Source organism: Eubalaena glacialis, chromosome 5, assembly GCF_028564815.1.
Source record: "Eubalaena glacialis isolate mEubGla1 chromosome 5, mEubGla1.1.hap2.+ XY, whole genome shotgun sequence".
NCBI classification, from domain to species: domain Eukaryota; kingdom Metazoa; phylum Chordata; class Mammalia; order Artiodactyla; family Balaenidae; genus Eubalaena; species Eubalaena glacialis.
The window spans coordinates 66049972-66062336 of NC_083720.1; the positions used below are offsets into that span (position 1 = coordinate 66049972).

General features: G+C 38.7%; 1 protein-coding gene across 1 annotated transcript in view; it reads right to left on the minus strand.

Moving 5' to 3' along the window:
• Positions 1 to 4796: 4796 nt before the first annotated feature.
• UGDH (UDP-glucose 6-dehydrogenase) overlaps positions 4797 to 12365 on the minus strand; it is a 29852-nt gene continuing 22283 nt past the window's right edge. Inside the window, exons 7-12 of the mRNA XM_061191329.1 lie at positions 11373 to 11467; positions 9769 to 9899; positions 9143 to 9276; positions 8633 to 8724; positions 8408 to 8518; positions 4797 to 6123 (exon numbers count right to left, since the gene is read on the minus strand). Coding sequence (XP_061047312.1) covers positions 6013 to 6123; positions 8408 to 8518; positions 8633 to 8724; positions 9143 to 9276; positions 9769 to 9899; positions 11373 to 11467 — 674 coding nt within the window. The 3' untranslated portion in view covers positions 4797 to 6012. The remainder of the gene's footprint in view (positions 6124 to 8407; positions 8519 to 8632; positions 8725 to 9142; positions 9277 to 9768; positions 9900 to 11372; positions 11468 to 12365) is intronic.

Genomic DNA, 12365 nt, shown 5'->3' on the forward strand with positions numbered 1-12365 from the left:
CCTCCCATGGTCCACCTTCTAAAAATTGTTTGACATCTCTCATCTACTGGTGCCTCCTTCCTCATTCTTTGTCCTTACCTATTTACAGCTTTCTTATTTCTTTACTGCCGTTTTAGTGAGATTTCAGGAGAGAATGAAAATAGTGCATGTGGTTAATTCAACGCACCTAACCCAAGAGTCCAGGCAGCGCTTTGACTTGCTAGCTTTGCTTTAGGGCAAACTTGCAGACAGCTGGTATTGGACTTAGGGTTTGTTCTGGTGGAGAACAGTACTCATTGTTAGAGTTCTCCCCAGGCAGTCGAATCAATTTCTTTAGAGAAGAAACTTCCCCCTGCCCACACCTACCTTTTTTTTCTTCCCCTTGACCCTGGGGGCTGGAAGATGTAATCACATGGGTGTAATTGCCAGGCTGCCTGTCATTGTGCCTCTAGAGGTGGATGAGATGAGAAGGTTGACTGTTCAAGTTAAAGACCTACAGTTAAGGCCCTGGTGGGTGCCCCTCTCTCTCCCACCTCCTTTTGGGTAGAGCCTCTGCTGTTCTGCTGGGCAGGGCCTCCTCCTCTGGCCCTCACATCAATATTCCAGGAAGCAACTCTTCTCTTTAGTCAGTATACATCTAGCCACTCAAGGCTTTCCAGAAATTTCTTTAAATCTCTTGACCACTGATGGCCCCCTCCTATTCTCTTTGCTTTATTGGATTTTGCCTTTTCCCCCTCTCACTGTAATTTTAATGGTGTCCTTAGAAGGGAGAGGATATAAATGTGTGCTCAGTTTGCCATGTTGACCAAGAACTCTGCTTGCTGTCTTTTTAATAGTAGCTTTGTAGATAATTTTACATATATAATTATCTATGTGTGTATATATGTATTTATGTTTATATTTAAATCAATCATTTGCTGAATCCCTGAAGCATCTCTATAGAGATGCTTGGGTTGGTCATGGTTTGAAAATCATTGGTAGAGAACAAGTAACATTTAATATTCACTTTACATCTGTATGTTTGCCATTATGTATGCTTGCTCATTAGTGTTAGAAAAACTAACGCTATGTTTAGTGTTACTAATTAAAATACATCACCTACCACTGTTTCCTAAACTCCAGTCATTCATGTAAAACCGTCACAAATTTTTGCCCTATCTGGATGGGAACTACAGTATTATATATTAATTTTTGTTTACAATTGACTAAATTTCTAAACTTAAATTCCTTTAAAATGAAACTTCATGTAGAATATTTAGCTGGCACATGGTTGATTATCCTGCTAAAAATTATATTTCCCAGAGTCCTTTGCAGCCGGTTGTGGATATGTGACTAAGTTGGGACCGATGGTATGTGAGCATAAATGATTTGTGCTACTTCTGAATGTGCTGTTAAAGGGTGGGTCCTACTTTTCCCTTCTCTTTCCCCTTCCCTGCTGGCTGGAATGAGAACGTGATGTTGTAGCTGGAGCAGCCATCTTGAGCCATGAGATAGGAGACTGTGTAAAGGGTGGCAGAGCCCAGGTAAAGAAGTCTGAGCCTCTGATGACTATGGAAGTACTCTGCCAGCCCTGGACCACTGACCTGGACTTCCATGTCTGAGAGAAATACGTTTCCCTTCTGTTTAAGACACTATCATTTTTGGTCTCTGTTAGAGCAGTCAAGTTTATATACTAACTAATATAATTTGTAAGTCATGTTTATTCTAATGCCTTTAAAATAAATGCCTATTAAAATTAAGAAAAATGTATGTTCACCTAAAATAATCTGTCTTGTTACTAGTGGTATATTGTAAAATGCAGATCTACAATGAGTGGTCTTTTGGACTATATTCAGGAAAAGGAAGGGAGGAAGACAGCAAGAGGTCACTGTATCCAACTTATCCTCTGAAGTTTAAAGGTCCCTTGTAAGTATTATTTTGCAAGTCTGGCACTAATGATATATTCATGCCTGGGTTTTGGTCTAAAACTTTAATACAGTGTCAATGTATGAATAAACTAGATGGTAACATCTAGTTTGGGGCTGCAACTCTGGAAAGCTAGTTTGAGTCTGTCCTTTAGTGTGACCAACAAATATCTTTTTTTTTTTTTTAAGAAGATGACTGCATTTTAAAAAAACCTTCGGTGATTCCATTTATCATTTTAAAAATATATTTATTTATTTGGCCGCGTTGGGTCTTAGTTGCGGCACACAGGATCTTCGTTGTGGTGTGCAGGCTTCCCTCTAGTTGTGGTGCACAGGCTCTAGAGCGCGCGGGCTCAGTAGTTGCGGCACATGGGCTCTCTAGTTGTGGTGCAGGCTCAGTAGCTGTGGCGCGGACTTAGTTGCCCCACGGCATGTGGGATCTTAGTTCCCTGACCAGGGATCGAACCCACGTGTCCTGCATTAGGAAGGCGGATTCTTAACCACTGGACCACCAGGGAAGTCCCCCATTTATCATTTTAACAATTCTAAAGTTTACACTTCAGTGGCATTAAGTACATTCACAATGTTGTGTAAGCATTGGTGTCTCCATTTTGACGATTAAGTGAAGCCCAAACTCAGCCTGAAGTTCAAGGCTTTCTACAATCTGTCCTTAGTCTAAACTTCCAGTCTTCTCCAGCTATTCCTCTTCATGCTCCCTTCAACCCCAAACAAAAAGCAACTTGCTTTCCCTAGAACCAGTCTGAATTTTCCTGCAGGCATCTTTTTGCTCCCATTGCTTTTGCCACTGACGTGCTCGTTTGACCCACTTTCCCTATCAAGATCATGTTTGTCTGTTAAGGCCCACTTCAAGTGCCCAAATAGCATTTTGTTTTTATCATTTATGGCTGTTTTCATATTTGGTCAGTTATTTCTGCATGTGTCTTAGCTTCTCCACAAAATTGCTCTCATTCATCTGTGCCCTCCATTTCTTAGCACCTCACGGCATCTGCCTTATAGTGGGTACACAGACACCCAATTTGAAGTAGTTTAAATAGGATTACTCAAATGTGAGTACAAATGAACTTACATAGAAAACGAGACCTTAACTTCAATAGTTTGTCTTACTGAACCTCCCTGCTCTTCCCCATCCCTGCCCCCCGCAGAACCTCAGACCCTTTTCTAGTAGTTGGGAGTCCCTGGGAGGGGGAAAGGCAAGTATTTACATCCTTCTCTGCTGCCGCTCATGCTGTTTTGCCCTATCCATCATCTGTTTCTTCCCTTGGGATGCTATCCCATCATTCTGCTTAAGGTCACAGGTGCCCACTCTTAATAATAATACCTCTGAAATTAGGATGCTTTCAACTTCAAGTAAGAAAAGCTCCTATTCAAATGGTTGTGACTGTGAGCAAGTTACTTAATCTTTCTAGCCTTCTGCCCTCCATCTGAAAATGGGACGGAACTTATCTCAAAGGCCTTACATGAGGAATAGATGAGAAAATGCACCTAAAGGGCTCAGTGTAGTGCCTGCCCTGTAAGGCTGTGTTAATTACTGTACTCTTAGTGATTCCAGAGCCTACACGTGGTTCTGGGTCAGTGGGCCTAACAGGAGTACCCATCACCTGCCGGCCACTGCCAGTAAGATCTCTGTGTAGACAGTGATTTCATGTAATCCGCATAACAGCTCTGAGTTAGAGATGAATTATCTCTACTTTACGGATGAGGAAAATAATGCAGAAAGTAATGCAGTCAGGATTTAAAGCTGGAAGTCTTAGGTGGAATAACACATGATTTCTGGAGAACATATTGTGGGAGAGAGATTTTACTTTTTTATATATTCTTTTGTATCTATTTGAATTTTTAAAAATCATGTCCATGTATTATTTTCAATTTTAATTACTAGTTAATAATCTCACATAAAGTACTAGCTAATAAAAATAGAAATCTTTTTTTTTTTTTTTTTACCACACCTGTGCAGCTTGTGGGCTCTCATTTCCCCAACCAGGGATTGAACCTGGGCCACGGCAGCAAAATCCTGGAATCCTAACCACTAGGCCACCAGGGAACTCACCTAAAAATAGAAATCTTGTATCAGTTTTTAAAATACACATGGTCTTTAATTTTCTTAATAGGGGAGAACAAGGCTAACCATCTTCTTCCAACTTTTCACACAAAGGCCTCAAATAGCTGTAAGTTACCTGCCCAGTCACTGGGGGATTTTTCCCCATTACAAACAGCCAGTTTACATGGCTCTATGAACTGTCTTTTGTATTTTCTTCCACTTACCAGTTCTCCTACCTTCTAATCAGTACCTATATTTTACATGTTTACTTATCAATTTACTTATCAATCCTAGGCATTGAAGCATCCTGCAACTTAAAACCAGTGCCTAATTCTATCTGTTTTAGCAAGACATCTTTGGGTTATAATCCCTTTACTAGAATATAAGATTATTAAGCACAATACAAGAATATTTTCAAGCAGAAATGTAAAGCAAATTCTAATTAATAAGCTCATCTTCACTTCAAAGTCTTATGAGCAAGGGATCATCTTATGTTCAAATACTCTGGCATTTATCTCTTTTTGGTGTTTTGTTTCTTTCACTCTGGTCTGCAAACTTTTTCTTAAAGGACCAGATAGCAATTTATATAACCATTTAAAATGTAATCATGTAAAAATGTAAAAGACATTCTTAGCTCACAGGTGGCTGGCCAGATTTGGCCAATGGGATTTAGTTTGCCGATACCTGGTCTATTTGCTAAATTCCCTCGCTTTCTTGCATCATTTGAAAGAACAATATAATTCCCCTTTCTCAAAAAAGTAAGGAGTGTTGTTTTCCTGTCTAATGTCATACTGTCACGACTTATTAGTTACTTGCACTAGGCAAAAAATAACCCACACAGTGGCTTATGCAGAATATTTTATTTATGTATTTGATATCTCTATAGGTGTCTCTGTCCTCATCTTTGTCTCTGTATTCTTATTGAACCGCAAAATTCCTAAAGGATGAGACTTGTATATGTTTAACTCAATTTGTACACTCTCAGCAGAGCACAAGCATCAAATGGACATCTGACATATTTCAGTAATGATAAACACAAGAGAAAATCAAATATAAGTCAAAGAGACATAAGAAAAAACATAGTTGAAGACACAAAATTCCTTATTTTAGGATTATGCTATACATAACTTGTAAAATCTACTTCTATAAGTTTATATATGAGATTATATTGGTTTTATTACTTAAAGAAAAAGGGAGAAATTGCAATGAGTTACAGGAAGAAAATGCAAAGTAAAAGTAACAAATATTGGACTAAAAAAACATAGTGATCAGTGAGGAAAAACAAGAAGTGGAGTGAAATAGATTTTCATTTCACTACACTGATTTTCTCTTCATGCTAAAAAAAATATTGCCTTTTAGTCTTATTTGGATTGATTGGAAATGGGCAGTGATGATCTTTTTGGACTAGAAAACCAACAACACAGCTCATTAAAACAAAAGGAGCAAAAGAACAATAACCAAACCATACTTGTAGGGTTACTTCTAACATGGAAGCATAGGAAAAAAAAAGCTCAAAGGCCACATTCTGTCCATTGCATCCTCCTCAGTTCAGAGAGACAAGAAATGGCATGGAAAACATCTTACCCAATTAATCCAGAAACCTCTAAACGTCCACGACACTTTTGGAAAGGTTAACAGGTTTAGCCCAGTATTTAGCATAGCCATTTCATGGTTTAAAATACATACTTAATGACAAGTAGATAAACCAATGATCAGAAAAACTGAAGCGTGCCATTCCCATTACAATGTGATGTTAAAGTGCTGCCTAAAGACATTTTATAAAGTAAAAAGTGTTTGAAGTTTAATTTTACAAAAATTGACACCATTAAAACCAACACAATTATTTGCTATGCATCCAATCACTGAGGTAACAATATTATAAAAATATGTAAAAAACATTCTAGTTTCATAATTACCAGATATGCTAATTCCCATACAGCTAGTATAAATTTGATTATTAAAAAAATAGTTTTGTTTCCTTAAAAGCACTTGATTCATTTACCATTTAATATCAGATAGATATTTGCTATCCTGAAGTACCAAAAAAATTACAAATAAAAATGGCAATGTCTATACTCTGGGTTTCTTGTTGGGTAGATCCTGAAGACTAAACTTTGGAATTTCACCAGAAGGAGCATATGGAATTCTCTTTGAAGACACCTTTTTGCCAATTGTTTCAATCTAGAGGGGAAAAAAAGATTTTAGAAAGAAAATTATTAACAATTACAATACCTAAATGTAAAAACTCTGTAATGTAGTATAATAAGGGCTAAAACCTAGATGCTTTTTTTCTTTTTAAAGGCAGAAAAAGTTTCTCAAGTCGTCTGGGCTGCTATGAAAGATCTTTGGTTCCTTCCACACTGTTTATGTTTCTAGAGTCAGTCTGCACTCCCCCTTTCATATTCATAACAGGGCACACTGACTCTTGTCATTCTCGACACCAGACCCCCCTCAAACAGAATAGGGAACCACCTGCCACGATTGTTTCAGTAGCACATGTGAAAGCAATAAACAGACCGGATTCCAGTTAATTCACATTCTTTCAAACTCTATTCTAATGTCTGTTTCCCTCATTCTAAAAAGCTTGCATAAGCTATAACAGCATAGCTTTTTAGAAGTTCAGGTTTCAGAGTCTGAAAGGCTCCAGCTGGAATCCCCTCTATCCAAAATAATCAATCTTATCTTTAAAGACACTGCTTCTTTAATAGTCATAAGTTTATCTCCTCTCTACACAGCACAGATAAATATACTAAACAATCTTCATAAATGTCTTTTTAATTAAAAATTAATATTTAATGCTGACTCATACCACAAAGGGCTTCTGCTTTATATTCATCAATTGTCTTATTTAGTGGCTTATAAATTCCCTTTATTTAGTAATTCCAGTCTAATTGTTTTTTAATCCTTACTTGGAAAAGTTAATTTTATAAGAACTCAAACTCATTTTAAATATATACACCTCTACATATCTTCTCCTTTAGATGAGTAAAACAGGAATGAGAGAAAATGTGTCTGTGCCTGCAAATAATCTTTAAAAAATAACATTGCTGAGTTTAAGTCATGACTGCGAAAAACAGTCACATTACTCACTAAGGAGGGGTAGGATAAAAGGGTCCCCAGGGGGACTTCCCTGGTGGCAGAGTGGTTAAGAATACGCCTGCCAATGTAGGGGACACAGGTTCGACCCCTGGTCCAGGAAGATCCCACATGCCGTGGAGCAACTAAGCCCGTGCGCCACAGCTACTGAGCCCGCGTGCCACAACTACTGAAGCCCGCATGCCTAGAGCCCGTGCTCTGCAACAAGAGAAGCCACCGCAATGAGAAGCCCGCACACCGCAACGAAGAGTAGCCCCCGCTCGCCGCAACTAGAGAAAGCCCACGTGCAGCAACGAAGACCCAATGCAGCCATAAATAAATAAATATATAAATTTATTTTTTACAAAAGGGTCCCCAGGGTCTTTGATGGAGTGTGAACAGACAAGGATGTCATCTGATTTTTCTTGCAAGTTAATCTCTCATGAATGAGACATGGGCACTGAATTCTAAATAAGAAGGATCTTCAACAAGTCAGTGACAGGTTAAGAGAACCAGATGAGATATTTTGAACAGTGGATGAAGCCTCATCAGTACCTCTCCAAGACAGCTGGTACTGAGCAGACGCACACAGCCAGCTCTAAACACTGCTGCACTCTGCCCTGCTTCAGGACTATGCTGACAGCAATCTCCCGGCAGATTTCTTTATCCTCCCAACCTCCCCCCAAGCCTCCCACTCCATTTCTGCTCTGAGGAAATGGAAAGTAGCTCGCTCTTATTAATACTTTTGGGGCCCCTGGTAGAATTGAAATGGATGCAACATAAAATGTACTGTGCAGGTTTGTGTCAGCTCCCTAAACGTTCCATAATTAACTGACAAACTCTGAACTAAAAGAGGGCCAGCACCACTGCAGCTCCCATACTTTTCATTCAGACCTCTCACAGCACCCGCACAGTGCTGAGCACCCGGAGGCATGGGATCCTATACCAACATGTGCCAACTATATTGCATACTGCAGTTTTCAAAACATTCATATAGGAATAAGTGACCTGGCCTCAGAGAGCGTCAGTGTGATGCAGACAGTGCAGCAGAGTAGCTTTGGAGGCTCCAGGAAAAAAAAAAAAAATTTTTATGTGTATATTTTCTTACTTGATGTTTATATGAGGTAAGGCAAGGCATATCTTGGCCCCATATGATAGGCAACTGATATTATGTAAGAAAGACCAACACTGAATGACCTTTAGATCACAATTTTAAGGAGGGAGTGGAGTACTTCACAAATACCACAGAACTTCCCAGAGAATTGACTGACATGTTGCCCCAGAGTTATGCTATTGCTAAATGAAAAAATACTAAAATTCTAAAACTCAAAGCCTTTCAAAAGGAAATGACCAAACAAATGAAACAAAACCAATCCAGGATCATGCTTACCTGGAAGCCAATGGTTTGTAGTTCATTGTGGAGCCCATCCAGGACACGTCGTCCATCAAAGATAAAGGCTGGCTTCAGCATTTTTTTATGAATGCGTTCATAGTCCAGTTCCTGTAAAGACAGAACCAAAGAAACAAGTAGAGCATATATGGGAACACATACTCAACCCCAAATGGTACTAGAACACCTCTAAAATTTTCCTTAATCTCACTACTGTCACCTCACCTTAAACATGTCCCATTCAGTGCAAATCACAACAGCATGGGCACCATCACATGCTTCATAGGGGTCCTTGGAAATGGTCACGAGCCGGGCCACTATAACAACCCAACAGAAAGTTGGAATAAGAAAGGAGTGATTTGAAATTATGCATTTTAACACTAAGATTGCTGGAGGAGTTGAGGGTCTGACAGAAGTGGAATGGTCTGGTTAAAGTGTGAGTAGGGGTAACGGTGGGGGGCCTGGAGTACTCCCAATTTTGCCCCAGAAGCACTCCTTGGAATCTCCGGGACTTTTTAGAATATGTTGGAAAAATCACTAGACTAACCCACAGCTGATTACTTCAAATCAGAGTTGATGAAGCAATGTCTGAGAGTTTAATTTTAGAGAAATAAGGTTGAAAAGAGGGGCCTACCAATGATATGAATGATAAATACTGAACCACCAAAGGTTTCTAGAGAACAAAGTCTGGGGGCCCAAACTCAAAGTGACACATGAGACTCAAAGCCTACTTACCTTTGTCATCCTCTGAAACTCCTGGATGAGAAAGATCCACAACTATTTGTTCCCTTGGTACTTTTGGATCATATATATGGAGGTGTGCGCCTTCATCCATCAAATATTTGCTAATATATATACTAGACGACTCTCTGAAGGAAAAAAATCAGTATTGCTGCACTTTTAAATGGCATATATTCTAAATTTTTTTTTTTAATTTTTTTTTTTTTGGCCATGCCGCATGGCAGGTGGGATCCTAGTTCCCCGACCGGGGATCAAACCCACAACCCCTGCATTGGCAGCACAGAATCTTAACCACTGGACCGCCAGGGAAGTCCCATAAATGGCATATATTCTAATACCTAAGGGGTTTAATATACAGGTGAGATTCTATTTCTTGTGAGGATATTGATGTCCACTTTATTTTTATTCTTTATACTATATACATACATGTATTTCACATACACAACCACTATCAAAAAATCAGGATAAGGCCTTTCTCGCCTTCTGAGATGGCCCACACTCTGTCTGTGGAGTGTTTTTCTCTCTAAATAAATCCACTTCTTACCTAAAAAAAAAAAAATCTGGATAAGATGAGGAGTTAACATTCTCAAAAAGGTTGAAATATTTCAAAGAACTGGTACCTCGTATCACCGGTGTCCTTTTTGAATGCAAACCCCAAAATAGCTATCTTCTTATCAGTCACTGTATTAAACAGACTGTCTATAATCCGGGAAGCAAACCTCCTTCTCTGGTAGTCATTCATGTCTATGACCTGAAATGACAAGGACAATTATGCAAGGATCAGTTAGAAGAGGTGCAGCCTGTACCATACACTGCTCACAGCTTTATGGTGAGTACTCTTGTATGAATACAAGCCTTATAAATTAACAGGAGGCAAAGATTAACAACCTCTTTAGTATCTACAGACTGAAAAAAATAAATAAAGAATTACCCACCCCCCACTCCTTATAGCCAGCCTGAAAATTTTCATTTTCATTTGGCTTAACTTTCCATGCATCGGGCTGGGATGGATGTTAAGGTGGGGAGCACAGCTAAATTTCAACCCCATTTGAGGTCCAGCCATGAGGCCAACCTAAAAAAGGCACATAGCCAACTTCTCCAAACGCTGTGGAAGCAATTAAACCCCAAAGTACTCCTTCACATGCTTACCCCCGACCCCTCACCAAAACTGAGTGTGAGTAGAAAGTGGACAGAGAACAGTCAAACTATGTACAGAGTTATAGCTGCCTCTGGATGAACCATAACAGCACGAACATCTGGCAAAATTTTTAACTAAATGTTACGAGTAAAAGTCTCTGATCACCTAATCTGTTACTCTCCTAAGAATTTACAAACAAGACATCATATTGGTGACCAGATGGATATAAGGAAAGACTTTTTTTAAGGCTCTAAGCTTCTAGAAGCTGTCTCAGAGCCTGAGAGCTTGGGAAATGAGCTGAAAGTTTTGGAAAATCAAGCCTTTATCTGCATTTCCCCACAATGGACAGTAAGATAAAGCCATCATACTGGATTGAGTGAAATGAACCTAAAAGTGTACATTTCCCTAAAAATGTTAATTTCCTTCCATTCCTACTCACTGCTGAAATCTGAAAAGCTGTAAACTTGGGGAAAAAATATTTGGGAAAGGTACATACACTGGCTGGTATCTTGAACAAATTACTTAACATTGCTAAGCCTCAGCTTCCTCATCTATATATGGGGGGATAATATTAATGATGAGGACTAAGATACTACATGTAAAGTGCTTAAAAGAGTGCCTGGCACAGAGTAAGCATGCAATAAATGTTAACTCTATTTCCAGTTTGAGAAGGGTCTCTAATTTTAGCTCTGTGACTCTCAAAGGGACAAAACAAATATCAACATATGCAAACCACTTGGAAGCATGACAATAGAGGTTCTTTTGCCTTTACTTTTATCTTAACGCCTTTCAAGATAGAGAAAAATTATAATTCAAAGTAATATTTCTTGCTTTACTCAGGGAGCAAATTTAGTTATTAAAATTAGAAGGAATACTGGTTTATCATAAACTTCCATCATAGATGATTACCAAAAAAGACAAATTATAAACACAGAAGCCCAACAAATAAACCTAAAATGAACAAATTGAATATAATAATAACTGAGTTCCTGGAAAAAATTAATCCTATCAAAAACATTTGACAGAAAAGGGTGACATGTTTTAATTAGAAGTTAATCATAACCTATTGACTATAAAGATTAATACCTGCTGCCAATAACGAGCTACTTCGGGCAAATTTAGAGCCTCACAGAGATAAACCAAATTCAGAACATCCTTTTGAAAGCAACTCCCACCAAAACCTGAAGAAAGAAAAAAAAAACAAAAGATAATATTTTCATTTAGGAACCAAACAACTAAATCATATTACAACTTTCTTTGTCATACTAATCAGAGGGCCTATGCTTGGATTTTTAATAATAAAATTTGAATGTTGGAAAATTAATGGGTTTATAACTTGTGTGAAATTTGCAAGCAACTAATCAACTCTATAAATAATTTCCTAATAATTATAAATAATCTTAAATAATTACAAATAATTATAAATCACTTTCTAGCTTAAGTTTTATTGTGGCTATATTTTCTATTTTTTCCCCTCATTCAGCTGGTATCACTGCCCTGCATCTCTAACTCTAACATAGAGCTGGCAAACTTTTACAGGCCAGGTAAAAAATATTTTAGCATTTGTGGGCCATACAGTCTCTGGCACAACTATTCAACTCTGCCTTTGTAGCTCAAAAGCACTCATAGACAATATGTAATCAAATGGGCATAGCTATTTTCCAATAAAACTTATTTACAAAAACAAGCTGTGGGCCGCATTTTGGCCTGGGGGCTGTAGTTTGCCCACCCCTGTTCTAGTGCAATGCAGTATACAATGAGGGTTGGCGTGGGCTTTGGAGTCAGAAACACCTAGCTACTCATTAGTTTTATGACTTTGACCAAGTTACAAAAATTCCCCCGATCCTTAATCATCTCTAGAAATACCAACACCTTTGTAAAAGGTTATCAGGATTTTTTTTTTAAATTATTTTTGGCTGTGTTGGGTCTTCATTGTTGCGCGCGGGCTTTCCCTAGTTGCGGCAAGCAGGGGCTACTCTTCGTTGCGGTGAGCGGGCTTCTTACTGCAGTGGCTTCTCTTGTTGCTGAGCACAGGCTCTAGGCGCACGGGCTTCAGTAGTTGCAGCATGCGGGCTCAGT